General features: G+C 44.2%; 1 protein-coding gene across 1 annotated transcript in view; it reads right to left on the reverse strand.

Annotated features, from left to right (window-relative positions):
• Window positions 1-21,813, reverse strand: part of LOC144770442 (cytoplasmic phosphatidylinositol transfer protein 1-like) — a 321,220-nt gene extending 299,407 nt beyond the window's left edge. Inside the window, exon 1 of the mRNA XM_078654964.1 lies at window positions 21,519-21,813. Within this exon, the coding sequence (XP_078511090.1) occupies window positions 21,519-21,566 (48 nt within the window). The 5' untranslated portion in view covers window positions 21,567-21,813. The remainder of the gene's footprint in view (window positions 1-21,518) is intronic.
• Between the last annotated feature and the right edge of the window lie 1,652 nt (window positions 21,814-23,465).

Raw genomic sequence — 23,465 nt, forward strand, 5'->3', positions numbered from 1 at the left:
GCTGGACTGATAACTAGAATCATAACATACTCTTGGCAGACTCAGAGGCAGAGCCAGGCTGAGCCGGGCACTGCGAGGCAGGAAGTAAGTGAAGGGTCGAGGATACAGGTGGGGGCTGTATCGCTCCTCAGCGAGGACTCAGAAGACAGGAGCTGAATCTGGTGTCCGGGCCCTTTTGAGGCCTAGAAACGGGGACTTTACAATAAAATAACGTGCACACTGAGAAACGTGGCAACGCAACTTTACATAGGCCTAATATTCGTAGTATTCACGAGAACTGGAAACTGGCATACTAATGATGGACACAACTGTAATTGCGTCTTTAATCAAACATGGGGGATACATATGCATATTTAATCATGCACACATAACATAAGATGGAGGACACGTAGGGACACAGAACATGGCAAAATTTACTTTTCCACACTATACATGATCACTTTCAATATATATGTCTGTCTATGCAGTGATATAATCTTATGTACTAAGGTGAAGCACTGACATAGCTACGACCCTGCAGGCACAGGGTTGTGTCTGAATTGTATTCTAAACTTCAAATGGAGCAAGTGTAAACACTTAATGAATGCAGTGAATTTGTATTGTAAGGTTTCGCCTGCACAGCGCTTGCGCGGTGTTTGAGAAATGTATTGTTTTTAATATAAATGTCAACGGGATTTACATCCTGCCTCCTCTGTTTCCTGGCTTGTCACTGGTTCCTGTGCGTGCCACTTACTTTTCCTCCATTTCTATTGCCTGGATCACTGAAAGAATATCGACGGACAGAATATCGACCATCAAAAATATCGTTGAGAAAATATCGACAGTCAAAATATCGAGTTTCTATCTACAAACAGGTAAGTACAAAAATATCGAGTTAAAAATATCGTTTACAAAAATATCGTTTACAAAAATATCGTATTTACTAAAAACAGTGTTAAATTAAATTAATATTAATAATTAATTACTAAAATATACTTAAAATTACTTAAATTAACTTATAATAATTAAATAATTAATGAAAGTTAAATAAATATTTTTTATTTCATATTTATTAAACATATATATATAGTAATAAAATATAATAAAATAATACCCAAAAACTGAAAACTGACCCTGAACCCTAAAAATACCCCTTTACCCAAAAACTGAAAACTGACCCTGAACCCTAAAAATACCCCTTTGCCCAAAAACTGAAAACTGACCCTGAACCCTAAAAATACCCCTTTACCCAAAAACCCAAAACTGACCCTGAACCCTAAAAATACCCCTTTACCCAAAAACCCAAAACTGACCCTGAACCCTAAAAATAAAAACGATATTACTTCACTTACCTTAAAAACGATATTACTTCACTTACCTTAAAAACGATATTTTGGCTGTCTATATTCTGTCCTGTCGATATTTTCTCCAAACGATATTTTGGATTCGATATTATGTCCAAACGATATTTTGGAGTCGATATTATGTCTGTGCACCCTATTGCCTGTAGCATATTTTCCTGCTTTTACCAGTGCTTGTTCCTCAACTGCTTCTTTTATCAGTTTCTCGCCGGCAAAATACTGTTAACATCCGCTTTGGTGGAACTATATTTTCATAAAGTTTTGCCTTTTACTCTTGCAACATATTTATATTACAATTTATCACCCGGAGAGATGAAGTGATTTTCATAGAATCACAGGATGTTGCGCAGTGCCGCAGAGACTCGAACCAGGATCCCCAGCTCTCGAGTCAGCACCTCTGGCTACTGTGCCACATCCTCTCCACTCCAGTGTTGTCAGGTAGCTCTTTCCTTCTCCCAGACGATGATTGATGAAAACAGCTTTTTATCCATTACATAGGGGAAACCGATGCATTACCAATGCTTGTTTTTTAAGTCTAAAAATTTGTTGTCAGCAGGGTTTGTATTTTTCTGGGCATTTTAATCGGGATTTTGTTTACCCTGGTATATAAAGAATGAAAGTAGTGCATTTAAAATGAATTTGAGCGCCTGCATTTGGAGCAGGCAGCTCTAGTAGCATTTGGCGGAGGATACTATGGGGCTGCTGGAGTTTGAAGGTAGTTATCCCGCTGATTCATCAGTTCTTTTGTGGTGATCATCAAGGACGATGTCAATGTTGTCTGTTATTTTTCAAACGAAATTGTGCACTTGGCGACGGAGAGACAGACTGAGTCTCAAGCTGATGAAAGAGGACCTGCTGCTTACTCCACTTTTGGCTCTGCTAAACTTAAGAGTTTACAGAAAGGGACCTGCCATGTTGATAGCTCAATCTAGAGCAGTACTTGTTTCTAAGCTTTGTATAGTTTAAGGACATTTTAGTCTAGAGAGGGTCTCAGTTGCAGCTTTCAATCGCAGTAGATCAGTTTGTGTATCTGTGCCTATGCGCATCAAAACTAGGATCTCCTCTAGGGGTGTTGTTTTGCTATGTAGATTCTAAAAAAGAGTGCAAACATTCATTCATTCGTTTGTAAGTCTTTGTGGGAGATACTGCTGCACAGATTGTTGCGCTGTTGAAGTGGAAGGAAAGGCCAGTGGGCTTTAAGACATAACAGATAAGGGTGGCACGTGAGAAGCCCTCTGGAGCATCATGGGAGACGCGCAGAGGAAAGTGGTCAAGCTTGACAGACTTTGCCTGATTTTTTTTTCTTCCAAGTAGCTCTTTATTGAATTTTTAGATGCTTATAGAAATGCCACAATACATATAACTATATCTGGTGATAAAGAGTTTAATACAGTACACCCGCTATGCATGTCCAGATACTATGAAGCAGCCCATGTAAGGTGTAACTATCAACAGGACATAATGAGAATCATGAGTATGTAACATATGATCATATTACCTAGCTTACACAGTGTGAGTGTTAATGAATATCCTTCTCATCTGACAGACCCCATATGGGCATCAGGCTGAAGGGAGACCACACGGGGTCTGTGGGAGGGGCATTGTGTATATAAAAAGGAGCTTTATTGTGACGACATAGCCAACCACGTGAAACAATTTGAAGTCTGCCTGTGTGAATGAAGTGCCTAGTTGGGCAGTACAGGATAGTGCCAGATTGGAAATGGGGTGGGGTGGGGGGGGTTTGGGGGGGAGAGCAGAGACAATAATTTTCTTACTGTTGAGGTACGGGGGGTAAAACTGCTGCGAAGGGCCAACCTCAACTTCGCTGTCCACTCTGGTGCCACAGAGGGATCCCACCCCCGTCTTTGCCAGGACAGTGCTGATGGGGACTCGACCGTACTGAGACCAACTCTTTCTACAAGGCCATCTAACGGTCGTAAACACCCAACCAGACTTCGGGGGGAGGGTCTCTCGTCTGTCTTGGCCTGCAATTTAACAATGTAGGCATACCAGGCATCAAGCTGGGGTTCCACCGCCGCTGCACGGACAGCGTTCTCCAGTTCGTTGTCTCAGCAGTCGCCCATTTAAGAAAGCCTGTCAACCAAAGTGCCGGTGGTGGTACGACAGTGGACTTCCAGGCCATGGCCATATGGCCTTCAGTAAAAAAAACTGATAGTATATCTATTCTCTTGCGTCTGTGTGGTCAGCCCAAGGTGGCAGTGCAGTGGAGTGTACCGCAGGGAACGGTTCATGATGACTGTCAATGCCTCAACAGCATCCCCCAGTACCGAGCGATCTCCGGGCAGTCCCACACCACGTGGTAAAAATGGAGCTCAGGACAAGGGCATCGGGTCACCCCGAAGGGACATTTGGGAAGATGCGAAGTAGGTGCACTGGGATCAGATGTTTTTGGTGGACATAGTTCAATTGAATGTACTTCAGGCGGGAGTTTCTGGAGACACCAAGGACCTGTTCTAATGCATTAGTCCATTGTGGATTTGTTAACCTCTGGCCCAGAAATCGAGCTTATCTGTCCCTCAGAGCCTGATGAGGCGGCATACAAAGTTCCAGCAATCCACCGTAAAGCAGCGTGATTGCACACTTACCAGATCCATGTCCTAACAGCACCTGGAGCAACGAGAATTTAGCTGGTTCTGCACCTTCTGGCCCACACACAGCCGAAAAGCCACCATCAAGGTGTTATACATCAAAAATTGGCCCTCATGAATTTCGTGCCTCTCCTGTAAGTCTTGGAAAGACATCTGAAGTTTGTGTTCAAACAGATCTCCAAATGTGAGAATGCTCACCTACGTCCACGTGCCTGTGTTGTGTCGGACAGCAATCTCGCGAAATACAAGTAGCATCCACAGCGGCAAGGAAGTAGCATAAAGCACGGGGCCGCGACAAGGAGTAACATATTTATCCCAGCAATACTTAGCCATCCTAGTGAGACACCCCTCCCGCTGAGCCCAACAGACTTCTCCTGTTAGAAGCGAATGCTTCAAAATCATTGAAAAGTTGTACCATAGGCATTAGTTATATATTATATGTTATATTAGTTATACATATGAGAATTAAAACAGTTAGGTGTTTGCTGTCCAGGATGTCCACCACATGAATAACAGGATGGTCTTAGTTCCCAACTTGCATACTAGGAGATTTAGAAGAATGCTACAGTGTAAGACTGATTAGTGAGTAAGCATGCTAGACTGTCGGATTCTTTTGAGAGTGTAGTAGAATGGAACATCGACTTTGGGAGGACGATAGATCGCAGCATTGTTTTGCTGATTATGGGACATGGTAGAATAACATTGGTTTCGATACAAGCCAGAGTAGAAAGCTGGTTTGACAGCATGCTGGAATATTACTAAAGTTAGCGACTATGGTAAAGCACCAGAGTGTAATCGGTTCAAGTGAACGCTTGCTGGGGGCATGGAGTGTTGTGCATGTGGCACTCATCTTGAAGCACCAGAGCACAGCACTAACGGAGGAGCATGCTAGAGTTTTCCTTTGAAGTGTGAGAGAGCAATCCCGTACAGAGCTAAGGCCCATCAAAGAACATGCATGCCCGAAGACCCTTACACCAAGTCTTGTGCTTTAACCGTCTGAGCTTGCTCTTCATAACGGAATGCTTCATACCGGAAGTTACTGAGTCACACCAGCAGAGGAAAACACCAAATGAACCTGGGATCTTGGTGAAGAGCGTCAATGAAACATAAGCGCATAAGACTATAAGTCTTTATAGTTGGTACTCAGCCTGGCTAATTTAGAAGATGGCTACAATTAAATCAACAAAGGAGTATTTTAAGCTTTGAGCACAGTTGAGAGGCAACTTCACAAAAACCATAAGTAGAAGCAATGAGCTAAGCGAGCAACACAAATAGATGAATCAAGAGGTTTTTTTCTTGATTTGTGATATTTTTTATTGCTTTCTAATTCTTTATTCATAGTCTTCTGACTAAAAAGAACAGTCTAGCACAGCCAACACGTTCCACCCAGTTATGAGCTTCCTCAGGGCTCTAGGAATCCCGAAAGACAGCGTGACTTTTCCTTCAAATTCCTATTGCCAGATTCGATATGTTAATACCTCTGGAGCCGTATTCGACCATTCGCAGTCATCTCCATGCGAGTTAGGTGTCTTTCCCGGGTTAGTCAAGGACCGTCAGAGCTTGCTCTTCATAACAGAATGATACATACCGCAAGTTACTGTGTCACACCAGAAGAGGAAAACAGATTCAACCTAGGATCTTGGTGAAGAGCGTCAATGAAACATAAAAGAATTGATAGTTGGTCCTATGAGTAGATAATTTAGAAGATGGCTACAATGAAACCAACAAATGAGCATTTAAAACTTATTGTTGAGGAGGCTGAGAACTTTAGCAACATATGGTCTAGGCTCGAGGGTCTACTTGGCTATTGTACTACTCTGGGGATATCGGTTCTTCTAATCAGGGCCACATTCAGAGTTAGAGGCACCAGGAGAGACAATCTTTTTTGTGCCCCTTCCCCCTCACTTCCTGTGACATCCTTCTCCGCATATTCCCTCACTACCACCTTCCAACAGTGCCATTCATCTTTCCACAGCCTATCTCTCACATGCATTGCTTTTGTTTTTATAATGGTACTCATACCAACCCTGGGTGCTGTTCGAGCACTTTACATCACACAAACGTTATACAGAGGCAATGAATCCTACGTGTGTAAATAAGTCTATAGCAAATGTTACACAAAATAATGGATATCACCGTTCTGTGATCTGCATTTACACGTTCTTTGCAGCAGGCATATTAACTCTCTGTGCGACTTTATGGGGGAGTCAAAAGTGCTACTAAACAAAACTTCGGTCTCTCTCAGCAGAAACCTTAATCACCTTTAATATCTTCCACATTTGTATTGTTGCCTGAAAACTGCTGGACACGGAAGGAAACAGCAGGTGCTTTTAAAACCAAAAGTTATTTATGAACACAGACCCTCTCTATAGGTTCCTCCTAATCCTGGCTTCAGCACCAACATGTTATCTGTTCAGTTTATTATAAATATAAAAATAACAACTGATGTCCTTCATAAATAAGCATTCTCTTAGAGTTATGCTAACACTGTCACTCCTACATACATGCATGTTGTCTATAATAAAACAGGAGAGCACTCATACACGTGTGACGCTACAAATGTTCTCTAGGCCAGAGCTCATTTTACTTTCACAGTAATCTACACAACCAGGTTATAAACTAAGAACTGAACAAATACTGATCTATCACATACAGACAGTGACACCAATCAACAACAGACTTAAGTATGACAGGAGCAGGTTGTAGAGTAGAAGTAGTTTAATTCAATAAGATTACAGCATCACCGGAGGGCATCCAGTTCCATCAGTGTCCAACATCCAACTTATAACCAGAGCCCGGCCCGGACCTTAAGCTCCAGAATGAAAGGAGAATGGAACGTCCGTGCCGAGGTACATAGCAACTATATACACAACACAGAAACACGTAGATACCGGCATTGGTCTACTTCATTGGCCTTTATATTTTTAAATTGTTAAGATTAATTTTTTGGGGAACGAAGGTGAGTTGGGCTTTATTGACCATGTAGTTCTTTTAAAGCAAATTCTTCATAGATTGAGGTTTTTGTTTTTATAGTTTTGAACGTGGTGGAGGAAATGTAGGGAATATTTCAGCACCGCAGGGTGAATGAGTCAGAAGTTTAATGGATGTCAAGGCTTGGAACATATATACAGTTTTCATGTTCTTTGGTAGATGGATTTTTGGAGATAAAGCTGAAGGGTCTAATGATTGTGCTACTGAAAGGTGACGAATGAGTGAGGTCAAACTGAGTGGGCAGGAAGTTGGGGGAGTTTAATTGGAATTCCAGGATAATATATGGTTGCAATTGTGTCCTACAACATAAACGTGTGTCAGAATGTCTTCGACTCATTTGAGATTAGAGTGTGTTCTTTAGGGGACGGAAAACCGAGTTGGAAGTCTCCGGGTGTCTGTGTTATATATAGTTGTAAGAGAGTTGTGCAAAAAGAGGTGGTGGATTCTGTTGGTAGTTTATTATGATAGTACAACTACGCCGTTTACAGCGAAAGCATGCTCAATAGATATATAAATAATAAATATTGTTATGTTTGTCAAGACAGAGCTAGGTGCCTGTGTGTGTCTGTGTACGCGCACATGCACGCAATGCTGGGGATGTAGGTTAATGATTTATGTATTCGTCGTGATAATATTTTGAGGAGAAGAGAAACCACAAATTGGATGCGTTGGGCTAGTCATCCTAAAGGAATATTGCTTTATGTATGGATGTGGGGTAAGTGTTCACACATTCCCGGGCCTAGGTTCAGATACGGTTATTGGGCTGCTGCTGGTTACATGGTGAGTGAAAGAAAGAGGTACACTAGACCCAGTGCAAGACTCGTTATATATTGAGAGCGTGATGGGCGTGTAGGATGTGGAGATTTCTAGTGGTTTGTGTTGCAATAGAGGTAATAGTAGAGGATTGAATGCATTAATGAAGCTGGTTGGATATGGAAATCTACCAATGATTACTAGCACGAGTATGGCCGATTTCTCAAGAATGCAATCCATAAGCAAACATGATAAATGTTGGACCCATTCAATAATTAGACTCACAATGGCGCTTCCATACGAGTAAAGCTTATATGGGAGTTTGACAAAAACATAATTCTGACATCAGAGTTTGTTGATGGGTAACAGCACAAGTATCTGGTTTTAGGAGGGGAAAGACACCAGAGATGTGGTATTGGATGAGTACTGCCAGCTTTCAGATATTTTCTTTGAAATCCAGGCATGTAAGAAACCTATTTCAAGCAAGAGCAGTACAGGAAAATAAAAACTCCCAGGAGAGCACTCAATACTAAAGAATCTTCTGCAGATATTTGGAGCAATCTATGATCTCTTGGTACGCAACAGGAAGAAGAGGCGTGTGTTCACGAATACCTGCCAGCAAAGGAACCAAAAGATCTGGTAGATACTAGAGCTGAACAGAGCTACTAGACAAGGAACAAGAGGCGGCCTACTGACACCTTGGTGTCAGTAGGCAACAGAAGGAGAGAAGTGACTACAAAAGAATACAGGGAGCTGCTGAAGGCACCATGAAGAGATACCGAAGAATGAAATGGGACAAGGTGAGAAGCCCACGGGATAGCCGTATGAGGAAATTCTGGATCATTTCAAACTGAACCAGTTCAGAAAATAAAATAAAATATTTTGCCACGGCTTTTGTAGGGATCTAAGAATTGAAATAGAAAATGAGATACGTTACTTAAACATAAAATTACCGGTTTTGGTGAAGCTGAATCAAAGTCCTGTTGGGAGACGCTCCTATATAAATATATAAATAATATATATAAAGGGCAACAATACCTTTGTGGGCGGACAGATTCATGCCCTAAATTTGCCTTGTTCTCTGTTAGTGATTAAAAGCTTGTGGATATAAAAGGATGCTGAGGAGTGTACTCTGTGGAAGAAAGGGGGCGAAAAGCCAAACATTACTACCCGAATCAGGCTAGGAGATATTTGACATGGTTAAAAAACACTAATATAGTCACTCCATTAAATGGAGTTAAACTGGGGGCTGAAAATGGACATTTTGCAATGTATCCCTGAGAGGCTGCTGCAGTGAAGATAACCCCAAACTCACTGATGGAAAGGCCTAATCAAAGACCATGCGCAAATCAAGTGTGTGTATAGCACTGTTTTTAGGTCTCGCCAGAGCCAGCACGCATGCGCTGCTCTGCAAGGCTTCTAGTAAGGACTTTCAACTCGGAGCACACGCTTGTGCGTGTGCTTTTTTTTGTTGCTCACACGCTATTGGCCTTTGCGTGCGTCTTTCCAAGAAATACAGCATGCAATTGGCCAAAGGGGTGCATGTCCCGCCTTCTCTCTCCCCTGGCCTAGGGAGCTCGGGAGCGAGCAGCAGTGTAGCCGGGTGCCAGCTGCATACCTCACATTCCTTGCATTGCGCGCACACCGCGCTTGTTTTTCCGGGCATTCCCAATCGCTGTCACCCATCCAGGTTCTGCATACCTCTCCCTGCAGCAGTTTTACAAAATTGCACGCTTATCACGTGAACTGTTGAAAACTTCCAGTCTCCTGCACGCCTTCCGCGCCTTGTGACCCCGTCTGAGCTCCACTCAATAGTCTGCTGCTCTAAAACCATGAAAACGCGCACTTTGCCTATGTATCGCAGTCTGTTCTCGTACTACCAAGATATGATTAGGACGCCATGAGAAGACTTTGCAGATTGAGGATGATCTTATTTTGCCGTGGAATGACGATATACCTGTTCTGTATCCCAAAGTTTAAATCGATATTATTCAGAACTGATCTCTGTGGAGCAATGTGTAGGTTTTATATGTATGCAAACAATTTTCATATTATAAATTAAGAGTTTTAAGACCCTTATTTACAAAACAAGAAAAAAAAATCATCCGTTCTGCACACAGTACATTTTTTGCCTGAATTGCTACCTCATTAACGCAGATTTTTTTATTTTTCTTAATGAGTCTCAGTTACAGTTCTGTCAAACATTCTCTAGGATGTCCGCCCTTCTATATTTTATATGGAGCTTGCGTGAAATTTGTATTCTCGGTGTTGTCCGTCTTCGCTGTCAGTCAGCCAACTGTCACTCAGGCTTGGGGCTCAGCAGACTAGGCTGCACAGACGCTTTGTGAATGGACGGAGGAGCCGGTCACATGACGCGTCTTTGATGTTTACACTGGAGGGGGAGCCGTGGCTGCAGCCAGAGTGCTTTTGACTTACCCCCAGGCAGCGCCCCCCCAGCGACCCGCCACTAGCGAGGATTCAGCCACCCGCACCATAGAGGAACCAGTAAATGTGTTGTAAATGTTTTTGAACTTGTAAAGCGCACTGCTACCCATCCATAGGTCTCCTGGCGCTGTATAACTCTGGGGAACCCGTCCTGGCTTTCCCTGTGGGATGGTCCCTTGCTGGGAGTCCCCAAGGTGGAGCCAGGCATCCCCGGAATTGGTGGGGCCGTTGTGGAGATTAGGCAAGCTAATGCCCAGAGTTGCCGAGTGGAACCCCTGATTAGAGTAAGCACCGAAGCGAGAATTATCGAGTTCGCTGACCAAGGTCCACAACCCTGCCGCGTCGGGAATTGAACCCTGGTCCCGGGCCAACTTCTGCTCTTAGGCCTGCCGCCTCTAACCAGTGAGCCACACTACTCCACGTGGTGGAGGTGCGGGGGTCCAAAGGGGCCTTTTTTATGGTATGAGGGGCACAGCCTGCTTGCCCAACCCCATGCCCTACCCTTTGTCTTAGGGGCCCGGCGCTGTCTCTCTCTCTGTGTGTTGCTCTTTCCCCAAATAATTAGGTGTCTCCTACCAATTAGCCAGGTGTGCGCAAAGTGTGTGCGCAAAGTGTGTTGCGCATGATTGTCAGGAAACTGTCTAGACCCTGGAGAGCACAGCCCGAGCTTGCTTGCCTCCCGCCTGCTGTCCAGCAGCGGACAGTGTTGAGAGGTGCACCTCAGGGCAGTATTTATTTTTTGGGGCGGGTTGAGTTGTGCATGAATTAATTTACAATCTATTTGGAGATGGTGAATTGACCATAGCATTGTCATTTTGGGGAATCGCCCTGGTACAGTTATAATTTGGTATGCGGTCCCACGCAGCCTTGAAGTAGCGCATGTTGGAATAGTTTGTTTTTTGGAGAAAAACAAGTAATACGAGGGGTAATCTCAAAGGGCAGCAGCGTTGGTATGAGGGGTATTGAGGGGAAGATGCACCTCTTGTACTGCATCTCTTTCACCTTTAAGAGACGTGAATGCAACACTGGGGAGTTTAGTGGGCTCACTCCTGTAAGGCCCGGGGCACCATGCTCACCTACACTATGGGTGGAACTGTCTATGCACACTTTAGCTGTTAAGATTAATTAAGTGGTTGATTAACCCCCTACAAGCATTTAAAGAACTGTCCCCTTTTTGTTAAGAGTCAAGTTGGAACCTGAATTATTTTTAGGACGTTTCGTGCATCCCGCTGTTGTGTTGTGTGGGGGATTTCGGGGTTTTGTTGGAAATGCACTATCTTTGTGTTTTGTTGACTGGGCAGAGTGCAAACCCGAGCTACATGGAGCAGTGCTCAGTGCCTCCCATGTGCTATCGGCTTGAGGCAATGCCTCTTGTATTGTGGAGGATTGCGTCTCTATGTAGTTTTGAGGTGGCTTAAATCCCTCTAAAGTATAACAAAGCCTGGAAGAGAGTGTGTTGTCCAAATTTACATCACATCTTCAGGTTGGTACATTGAACTAATCCCCTCCCAAAAACTACAAATAGTCGGTATGCTTTGTGTGTTATCTATCTGTACACTGTAGTGGGACAAGCATTGGCATAGCCAATAGGTCTCGCCTTTGTGACCGTATGTGTTTAGCCATGCAACAGCTGATGTTGTTGCACAAAGGATATTGTGCTGCATAACTAAATACTTATAAGGTCCCAAAGGTGAGATCTATTGGCTATGCCAATGCTTGATTCCCTTATATTCATTTGTGTGTAGTTTGTTTCTACTCTTCCAAAACTGAGGACTACAAGAACCACAATGCATTACAAAACCCATAATTTGAAGGCTGACTTGTAGCAGTCAAAGGGCGATTTGTCAACTCTGTCTAAAGTCAAGTGAGCACATAAAATTACCTTCCTTGCCCACTAAACTTGAACACACCAGTGTAATGGGCACCTACCCAAGGGTTGACGGGCCAAGGTTACTTCACGACAAGGCATGTATCTGCACGCTTTCCTCATTCTCCCACACCCTGACACTTATAAAACCACACTGATGAAAAGACTCTTCCATGAAGTTCACAAACTCACACAGGTTACCCTGCAACAGGGACTTTTTCCATTTAAGATAATAAAGCTTCTTGCTTGCGCTGCAAATTTGCTGGAGTGAAAAAGACTTCCATAAAGAACTGCTTTGAGTCTTAAGTGCAAAATGCTTTTCCAAGGCAAACAGTTGAGTAAGAGGCTGAGCAGGCAGCAGACATGAATAATTCATTACTGCTGGCGATCTATGACTCGCTAACCTCCCTGGTCTGTTCCAGTAAAAATGTGTCCAACAAACCGCCCTGATGTAGTCAAGATGTCCAGAGCGATGTTTACAAATATATTGCAAAAGGGTTAAAAGCAGTTGGCAGGAGTCACGAGCGAGCACTAACATTATCCCAGCAGACATTTAGAGTGGGCATCCAACATTGAAACCCTGGCAAAGCCCACAAGACTCACGTTTGCAAACTCGTGCAATAGTTAAAATCAGTTTTATTATTTATAGCAAGCATAATTAAAAAAAATAAAAAGAAAGCAAAAAAGAGAAAAGAAAAAAAAAAGCCTACTCCCGCCTAAACATGGGATGTACCATTGCTTTATAGCATGCAGTGTACTTAGAACCTCTATAGAAAATCGGTTATGTTTTTATGCGCATCACAGGAAAGTATGATTGTTATAGGTAGGAAGAAAGAGTATTATTGATTGTCTTTAAACTCCTTTCGATTACTGTGGACACTGAAGACACAGGTTAAACACACAAGGATAACTAACAAACGTAAATAAATAAAGAGCAAAGAAAAAAGCCCTGGTAAAATAAAGCATTGTCCCTCCACCCTGTCCCTGAAGTGAAAAAACAAATATACACACACAAGGAGGGGCTTTTGGTTAGCCTTTTTCGTATAAGTCCGTATTTTTTTTTACGTATGATTTTATTTTATTACATCAGTTTGGCAAGACAGTGAAAACGGTCTCTAGCCAACACCTAAAAAATAGAAACTGCACTCATTGCATACTCCTGAAAAGTATATTTCAAGAAATCGAGAAAGCTGAAAATGTAAAGGTAAGAATGTTTCAGCTTATCCCAGCATTGCATCTCTGGTCTAAAATTCAGTAAACACGACCTTAATTTTAGATAACATCATGCCACCATAGAGAAATTGGAAAGTATGTTTGTAAACCTCGCCACTCCAGCTCATCCCTCTGTCCTACCGCATTTTCCGGTCCTGCGTGAAGATTCAGCACCATAGCTCAAGGTCAACGGACCACCATGCATCTTACATCACGGGGGGAAGCCATGTCAATCACAGCTTGTGAAAGACCACATGGCTCCCTATAGTGGTGTTATAGTTGCGTTGTGAATTCCTTGCTGCAGCTAGGACCACTACCTGATACCTTAAACAGTCATGGGTTGTCCCCTTTAGTGAATACATTTACTCCAGAACGGCAACCTTCAAGAAACTGAACAATAACACTTCCCACCAACTTCCTTCTGAATAACGAGTCTACAAATGTTGGTCTTAATATCAGCGCAATCAAACGCCAAGTAAAGTTATGAACTAGAGAAAAAAACAGTCTGGCTCTGTGCCAGGCATATGGTCTGAGCCCTTTTAGATGTATGTGGAGTAGGAGTTGTTTTGGCATGTAGGTGACCGGAACGGAATATGGTTATGTTTTCAAGTTTTAATTTCAATTGATGTTATTTTGTTTGTGTTTTCACTTGATTTACTTCATTTGTACTCCTTTTATGTGCATTAAAAAAAGTATATTTTTTATATAGTGTTTTTCTTTTCTTCATTTGATTTACACATAACAGCTATAACAGCCAACGCATTTCACCCTTGCAGGCTTCTTCAGGGCTAAGGTACGATCCGATACATGCCGGGTATTGGCCCAGGTAAGTAGATGAAATCTCCAATGGATATTCAATTAAAAAGTCTGAATCAGAGTGCTCAGGAATACACGCACAGAATGTAAGTAGGTTGATCAAGAAGAATACTTATATACTTCCAAAACTGACGGGATAAGATTTCCTTTTTGTGCTGTTGCATAGGCCTGTGGCGTAGCGCGATACACTACGCGTCTTGGTTCTATACTGCAATCTGTGTGAACCGTGTACACTTGATCAACCGACTTACATACTGTGCCGGTATTCCTGAGCACTCTGATTCAGACTTTTTAATCGAATATCCATTGGAGATATCATTTACTTACCTGGGCCAATACCCGGCGTGTAGCGGATCATATCACAGCCCTGAAGAAGCCCGCAAAACAAATGAATAAAAGAATTCATTACAGCACCTAGACAACAAGCATTTATTTCTGTCATCGTTTCTTTTCTGTGATCCTGGGATTGAACCCTAAAAGTGTTGTTCATTACAATAATGCCTCTCTCACTCTTTGTGTGTATAGAGATAAAAACCACATTGGAGGTTTACTCCCTGAGATGCACTTTGGATTCACAACTGAAAAGCGAAAACAGGAGGCTGAATAGGAAAAGCTTGAAGACCCACCTGTTTGATGCTTAGGTCGATTTTAGGATGCTAGTCTGTTCTCTAAAGTGGTCTTGCTATTAGCACCGGGACGCTCTGTCGCGAGTAGCTGCATGCTCTACAAATGCCATTGTATTGTTTTGAATTCCTTTCACCTATTTCAGCAATTAATGCCTTTTTCGAATAATGGCTTTTTAGTGGTCACACTAGTTTATATGCTTGCCTCCAACTCACCTTGTATCTTGTATTGGGGCTTCAAAGCCATTGATAGGCCCTGGTGACATGATAAGACAATGAAACAAAAGGCTATCAGCTAGATGCATCAAACAAAAATCTGCTGGCAAAGGGGCAGATTCTCAGAATCTGCCCCTTTGCGACCGGTATTTTTGCATTTGGGATGCATCATCCCAAATGCAAAAATCGTAAAATAGAGAAATCGCTAAATTGCGATTATTTGCATTTAAGGAATCTCAAATTGAGATTCCTTAAATGCAATGCATGAACGTTTTAAAAATAGCGAATTCGCTAATGGGGCACGCAAATTACCATGAAGTACAACTTCATGGTAATTTGCAAAAACTTTGAAAAATGCACTAAAGTGCATTTTTCAAAGTTTCATGTTGCGCACACACATGCCATAAGGGCATGTGTGTCCGCAACATATGTGCACAGATTCATTTCAGGGGTGCAACAGGGTGTCGTTTGGACACCCCTGCACCCTTGAAATCCCAATCTCAATTTGCAATTCGCTAATTGCGAATCGCAAATGAGATTGTCTTCCCATTCATTCCTATGGGCCTCTAGGCCCATAGTAGTGAATGGGGAGGCATTCCTTAATTGCGAGTCGCAATTTGCGAGTTGCAATTAAGGAATTCTAAGAAATCGCTATTTTTTTAGTGATTTCTTGATGCATTCCATTTTGCTATTCCTTAATAGCGAATCAGTATTTTTCGCTATTAAGGAATCGCAAATTGGGTTGTTGATGCATCTGGGGGCTAGTGTTTTCTAAATTTGTACAGAATCCCTAGATAGTATTATATGAATATCATGAAAAGGTTAGCCGATAGGTCTTTTTCCACCTTTCCAAAACTGGAAAGATAAAAGGAACAACAATGTCATCCCTATGAATTTTAGTCTTGAAAGTCCTTGTCAACTGCAGGGAAGGTTCACAATGAAGCAGATTTAGGGGCTCCCCTCTGGTGCCAAATTTACCCAAAAATAGCACTGGGTAGCAGGCCTCAAAATGTAATGTCACCTAGTGCACTAAGACTCACTGCATTTAACCATACGTTGTGCCTAGTACCATTACCACCAGCAACTTGCTATGCTCCACCTACGGCTACCCAGTGGGCACTGGGCACAAGATGTGACTTATTAACAGACTGTCTGGTCTCACTTATTGACTACTGCCAGCAAATGTGTCCAAAGAGTACATGGTTCATCCCCAGTACCCACTGGGCTCGGTCCTCAAGCAGCAGTTTTCGTGTTCTCACCTTGTAAAAACTTAGTGGTAATCTTAATGGAAAATATAAATGAATTCCCCCACCCCACACACACCCTCGGACCTCTTCGCGTAGCTTTCTAGGATTATATTTTGGCGCAGTACTTTTTTTTTTTGATGCTCATCATGTAGGCGCAAATACATAAGCAACCCACATTGACTTTTGTGTGGCTGCACACAGTGCTAGTGACTGTTTTAGGGCAGGCACTGTTCGATACCGTAGGAGTAGGACATACTGGAATCAGTTCACATTTAAGGCCATGGTTAGGGGTTTTAATATCTTATCTCTTTAAGGCAGGCAGGAAAGTAAAAACTTTTATTTTGGTTTGTAAAACAAAAAATGTGAGTTTTGCTGTTCATGTGGATAAATGCAGCCACTTTTTCAGGGGCATTTCACTTTCCTCTGACAGTCACACCGGCGCTTACTGGGGGTTGGATGTACCCCACCCTCCCTTTTGAACCAACCTGGCACCACAGATCTTGGCCACAGCGAGGGATGGGGTGTTTAACAAGCTTGCTATTTGTACATTAGCCAATGGTCGGATTCATGACCTTCTGCATGACCCCTCGTGGGCACGTGCCTTCCTGTCTCTCCAGCCTGTGGCACAGTGCCAGGCTCCTAGATACTAACCTCTTCCTATGTCTTCACTCTCCTTCCACTCGTTTTGGGGACAGTCAGCAATGCCCGCAAGGCTGATGAAACCCTTTAAAACACGTTATCTTACAGCACTGAGTGCCTGTGGCTCAGGAGAGCTCTGACACAGCACCTCTGGCAGGCCTTCAGAATGCATCCCAGAGATGGAGCACTGTTCTCCTCGCCTGACCTCCTCCAAGACTGCTTCTCTCATCCTTCACGGTGATTTAAAGGGACCTTTCAGCAGAGTCAGCACTACACAAAATCAACTAATAAAATATACACAGAACTGCAAAACGGCTTCCCGGGCTAAATTCATCGGGTTCTCCCCACCAATCAGATCTTGAGCTCATGTTAAAATGTGCGCTATCTGACTGGGTCACAAAACACAACTGAAAGGTTTTCTGTATATTTTGGTTTTACATTTTCTGGAAAAATTAACTGGTTTACACCAACCAATCAAAGAATCACCATTGGCAGCCGCTCTGTCTTCAAGCCACGGACGTCATTCCATCCAGTTATTTTCATTAAAGTGGAGACCAAAACTACACATAATACCCATGAGAATTTGAATGAGAGAATTTAAATTCAGGGAGCCCACTTTGACCTCCACTCTTGACCAATCAGCACGAGACTTTTCACGATCTCACTCCTGTGTGTATATTTTATTTGGACATTTTTTAGAAGATTTGTCAAATGGAGCAAAACTTATTGGTGGTAAAACAAGTCGTTTTCCTTTGGAATACGCCTCTATGCATAACAGCAGCATGTTTCGACAGAGAAACATCAAAGCTACATTAGAATACTATTATTGCAAGCCACTACGAAAAATGTATAAAGATATAGCTGCACAAGATGACACAACTCCAAGGTGACTTTTTAAAATATTGCTTCGGGGTATATTTTTACTTACAATAGGTGGGGTACCCACTAACCCCCTTCTTCATAGAGCTCACTACTACTTCTCCCAATGAAGGTGTAAGTAGTAGAGTCGGCCTGTCTTATTTTTTTAATTCTGGGATTTGTACTTTTTCTAAAGCAACTTTAAAGCCAGTACTACAATTCCAGACTAAAAAGAAAACAGCTGGCCTTGATTCGTGACTGGCAAATTTCAAATCCCCTCCCTCCTTTTTACTGAAGGCCTACCTGTGGCCTTCAGTGGTGGTGCATAGCGCTGAGATGTGCATGGACCGTGCACACACAGGTAAGAGTGGGTGGGCGGGGGGGTGGTGCTGACAGAAGACGGGATAGGTCAAATTAAATATAAAATAAATAAAATCACTTACTTTGCGCTTGCCGCATACGAACGCAAGGTACATGGTTTCATTCATTTTTTATTTACTTTGACCTATCCCATCGCCTGTCGACTCCACCCCCCCCCCCTGGATCCCGCCCCGCCCCATTCTTACCTGTGCCGGCCGCGCCTGACTGTGCATAAAGTGAATGGTTTGGAATTGGGGAATGCCAAGTCTGCCCACAAACACAAATGTCAGAGACATTTTCAGATACAGACATAGAGGGCAACTGCCTTCCATGGGGGACCCTGGTGAAGTTAACTGTCTCTGTTTCACCTCTGTCAGTTTCTGTACCACATCAATTCTCTCTCTCTTTGTCCACGTGTGTTTAAGCCTGTCTTTCTACCAATCCCCGGGCAACATGATCTCATCCCTCTTCACCTCTCTCTCTACCTCCATCTAATTTATTCTTCGTGTCACCCTCTGCTTACCTTAACTTCTCTCTAGCTCCCCCTTTTCTTTCTAAGTCAGCTTTCTCTATGATTTTTTTCTCAACCTCTCTATCTTGTGGTACCCCCAGCTCTTAAATCTCACCAATGACTATATACCCTCACTTCTCTGTACCTCACATCTCTATCAACCCATCTCTCTTAATCGGAGCAAGACTGCCCTATAGGGAAATCAGTCAGTGCCCGACAGGCCTGTGTTAGGGCCAGTTTTGTGGCTGTTTGTGGACATGCTTTTTGGTCTGCTAGACCAATTTTTGCTGTTGATTTATTAGTTATTAAAACAAACATTGGCTGCAGCAAGCTCAAATCCATGCAGGCTTCATACATTGCAAAACAACTATACCGTGGGTCTTTGCAAGTTCAAAACTGCCCCAATTTGAAATCATGGGCCACGTTTTTAGCTATCTGATTCGCTAATAGGGGCCACTTTTATTCTGGTGCCTGTGTCTATTTTCTATCCCTGTCCGACCCTGCTCTTATTACCTTCATGTCCCCTATACCACCCTCTACCTCTCATTCTGTGCCTCGTCTATCTTTCCATCTCATAGTTCACCTCTTACACACCTCCCTCTTTCCCTCTGCTTATTGTTACCTCTCGATATTTACCTATGCACTCCCTCTCTTCCTCTGTGTGAACAGGGAGTTCCAAAATGTGTCTTGTCCTGGGCCCCAAAAATCCTAAAGAGGCCCCTGACAAACGGAGCTGCACAGGAGTCCTGCTGGTATTCACCCCATCTCTTCCGGCCTTGGCCTTTCAATAACTGTGCCAGTTAAATACAACCAGGCAGTACAGCAATCTCAAGTTTCACAGATGTATGCTTGTGTAGTTCATCCTGTTAAGGTTTCCTGCTTGTGTTCTGCTACTTGGAGGCCTGGCTTTATAATAAAATGAGTAGAACTACAAGTCCCAGGAAGCACAGCAATACAATTGGATTCACTACTCACGCACAGACATAGGAAATTTGAGAGCTCTGGTAGAAGGCAGCACTGTCAAGTTCCCCATGTCCATAGGTGTGATATGCTGCTCCCATCTGGATTTTTCTTTGAATTCTGTGATTTGTAGTCTTGCTTATTACATTAGAAAACACAACTACAAAAAAGCACATCACGCATGGACTAAGGACCCTGGCAACTACCAGGGTGGCCAGACTTTGAAACCCCAAAACAGGGAGATTTCATAAAAATAGAAGCAGGACAACAATTTCACATCACCTGATCAGCCTACTCAACACTTCCTGTGTCTAGGTCATGGAGGGTGTTTGAAGAACCCAGCGGCAGCACAATCACATCACAACTCGCTGCCATACTAGTCTGCTGCTGTTTGTGCAGTGGCAATAACCAAACACGAATGGTGAATATGCATGTTCTAATGCAACAACCTGTATTTTTTCAAACACGAATGTGCAAACACGGCAGTATATACTTTTTCAAACAGGAAAGGTGGATATTCATGTGGAAATACAGCAACCTGTACTTCCTGAAGTCCGAACATGCACTGTATATCTGAAGACATCCCCCTGGCCTGCACCTGATGCACGCACTTTGCTCACTTCATACTGCGGCGCACGGATACTCATGTACCAGCACACACGTGCCTCACACAGGCGCACACTATGAGACCCATAGTGTGCGCCTGTGTGAGGCACGTGTGAGGCAGAGCGTGTTCATGGCGCGCTTCAATGTATCCCCAGCTCGTGTGGGGCACCTTTGTCCTGACTCCCTACACACCAGTAACTGCATTAAGGAACCCAGGAGACTTACCTGTTTTAGGTATGTTTGTCTTTAGGGCTGACAGGCCCACACATGCAGGGGAATGCTGACTAAAAATCCGGGAATTCCAAAGATATTGCCCACAGAGCTCTCAAGTGACTCCATGTCATGGTTAGTCATTTCTATAGCACGTAATACTAGTTTTAGCTCATTTCCAAGCACCTCCGATTTATCAAGGCATGGGATCTGTAGAACAGGAAAAGTCTTTTGTCCAAGATCACACAGCAATTGGTCAAGTTGGAAGGCATTATTAGAAGGACCGTCTCCTTGAGCCACACTCGTCAAGCAAATGCCTGTAAATGAAATTTCTCTTCAGGCATAGACTACACATTTATAATAACATCCGGGGGTCTCAAGATGCATGATAAAGAGAACTACAAGTACCAGGATGCATCGAGAAAAACAGACGTGAGCGAGCTGTGCATGCCTGATACGGGCCAACTTGTCAGTGCTCGAGGCTCATTTGTAAACACCGTCTCGTGTACACACAGTGGCGACGAATCCGAGCAGCCTGCAGGGTTCTCGCTCAATGCCTGCTACGGGCTCAAATTCAACCCCGACGCATCAGCCAGTGCATGGCTAGATGTGTGCGTGAAATAAATGTAGAGGTTGAAGCTTGTCAGCAGCCCTGGACACCGGTAGGCGATCTGGCTACAGATGTAGTGTTTAGTATGCAGAAGTCTAATGCACGCTTCAAACACTGCAAATAGCAGGTGCTTCTTTTAAACCAGTTGAATGTACGCATTGCATTGCCCCTCGAAAGAGGAAAAGTAGCGCAAGGGTAGTCAATTTCGCTTGAGACCTAGCCAAGGCGTTTCATTTAAGAGCCCCGAGCGATGCTCAGACATGCTGGAGACAGTAGCCTCGTGTCATTTCAATGCAAGCAACTGGACGGATGCACCAGACCACAACCTTATGCAAAATGACGGTGAAAGGCGTGGACACGAACACTTCTATCAGTGGACCGACTGGGACTTGAACCATGACTCGAGACCTCAGCAGTAGCACATTAACCCAATAAATTACATATTCTTTTTTTCCATTACAACATCCCAGTCCCTTGCCTACTCGAATGCTAGATGCATCTTGGGCCGCATTGCCGAAGGCCATCCCTCCTCCTCGGGAGGATGAAAGGCAGAGTCGCCGCAGGGGGATTCAAACCACAGACTTACACAAGGATCTGAGCCGTGCTCGGTTAAACCACGCTGCCGCGTGAGTGGCGCCGTCTTACCTCCTCCACGCTGAGCGGCATGCAGATCCGATATTCCTTCTGCAGCATCTCTGTCCGCAGTCCTGCTGTTCACGCGGCGGCTCGACCGGCTCCAAAAACCCCAAAGTTTATCCAAAACAATCCCGGCGCTTGGCTCACCTCGCAGGCAGGGGCTGTGCCCAGCACACCTTTTGCACGGGGAGTGGAAAACTCCTCCTACTGTACTCAGACACAGACAGACACACTGGAAAGTTAACCCCCTCGCCGGCTGGGGACCTGCCTTCAAGGCGGAAGGCGAGGAACCAGCCCGAAGTGCACATTCCGGAACATGCGAGGCGGTCTTTATCCGGATTAGCGGGGGCTCCGGTTTCAGACCTGCGGCTTCCGCTGCAGCGCCTGTAAGGAAGTGCTCGCTCTGCATTTCATCAGATGCGCATGTTCATCTGCTCAGATGAGCTGGCTGCTGCTCCTCGAGCGGAGCGTGTGCCTCATTGTCCTGTCTGACACTGCCTCCGCACCAGATCCCGCGCCTCCTGCCTTTCCCTTGACTCCCCCACCCCGCTCACTCGCAGCCGTTTGCTACCCTTGCCTTTTCCAATGCTTACTGCTCTCTCCCCTCAGCAGTGCCTGCCCCCCCAGCCCCCTCACCCTAGCAGCTCCTTCCCTCTGTGACCCTTATCCTATTCTCTATCCTTGGTTGTCGTAGTATTGTAGCCTCTATATAGCGCTTCCTACCCTTATGTGGGCTCTGACTACGTGGGTACCTTGCTACACAGTGTAGGGTGTGTGGTTGGTAAGTGTGTTGTCTTTGTTTTGATACTGTGTAGCAGGGCTCGAGTCGTGGTACCACGCGGGTGGACGGCGTCCCCCACTTATTTTACTGGGCGCTCGATAACTGGAGCAAATGGAGCCACACATTCACTCTTTGGCCTCTCTGGGGCGGGATCGGAGCTCATTCACAACGCTGCTCATGCGCTGGCATCTCTGATGCAATCGCATCTAAGGGGTGAGCGAGGGGAGGCAATGAGTCTGATGGTGCAAGCCACCTTTCGTGACGTCACTTCCTGCCGTGACATCAGCGTCCCCCAACTTCTTTTTTTAGGACTTGTGCCCTGCTGTGTAGGAAGTGTTTCCATGTGTGTGATGACCTCCGAGGTGGGGTTATGTGTTGAGGGATGCAGTCTTAGCATTGTGATGAAGGAAGTGGTGTCATAGACAGGGCCACAGTTTATGGTTCTCTGTAAACGGACAGTTGAGAGCCGCTCTGCACTTTCCTTTATGATGCTTCTCATGTTCATAGTCCACCAAGCTAGTTAACACACTGAGTTGTCCATTAAGAGATGTTTTGTTTAAAATGTATGGTGCTGGTGGTTGGAACAGCAGTGACCCATGAAGGAGAGCGGTGGTGGGGATTCGACAGACGACCACAAGAAACAAAGAAATAATAAATAAATGTTCCCTTGTCTGTCGAAATCCCCCTTACACCCACCCCACTGCTGTTACCTGCACGGACAGCTGCAGGGTTGGAAGAGTGCTTGGATACTGCTTTTACTTGTGTACAATCAATCAATCACGGGAATTGTAAGCACGCTACTCACCCATGGGGGTCTCAAGATGCTGGTGGTGGTGGGGGGGTCCGCTGGTTTGCTTACCCAAAGAGCCAGGTCTTGAGGGTCTTTCAGAAGTTGTTCAGGGAGGGGGCCCGTCTGAGATCTGCGGGCAGCTCGTTCCATGTATTGGCTGCAATGTGGGAGAAGGATGTACAATATATTGTTAACACGTTATGGTCGTGAGAAGGTATAGATTGGAGGGAGAAGTGGTTGAGAGACCTGTTGGGATGGACTTTGTTACTGTTATCCCATATTAGCCCCAACAGCCCGAGCACCTTGAGACCCTTAGGGGGGAGTAGTTTGCGGTTTACAAATACCGGATTTAGATTTAGATATATGCTTGTCATTGTGAGATGTC

Source organism: Lissotriton helveticus, chromosome 7, assembly GCF_964261635.1.
Source record: "Lissotriton helveticus chromosome 7, aLisHel1.1, whole genome shotgun sequence".
Classification (NCBI taxonomy): Eukaryota; Metazoa; Chordata; class Amphibia; order Caudata; family Salamandridae; genus Lissotriton; species Lissotriton helveticus.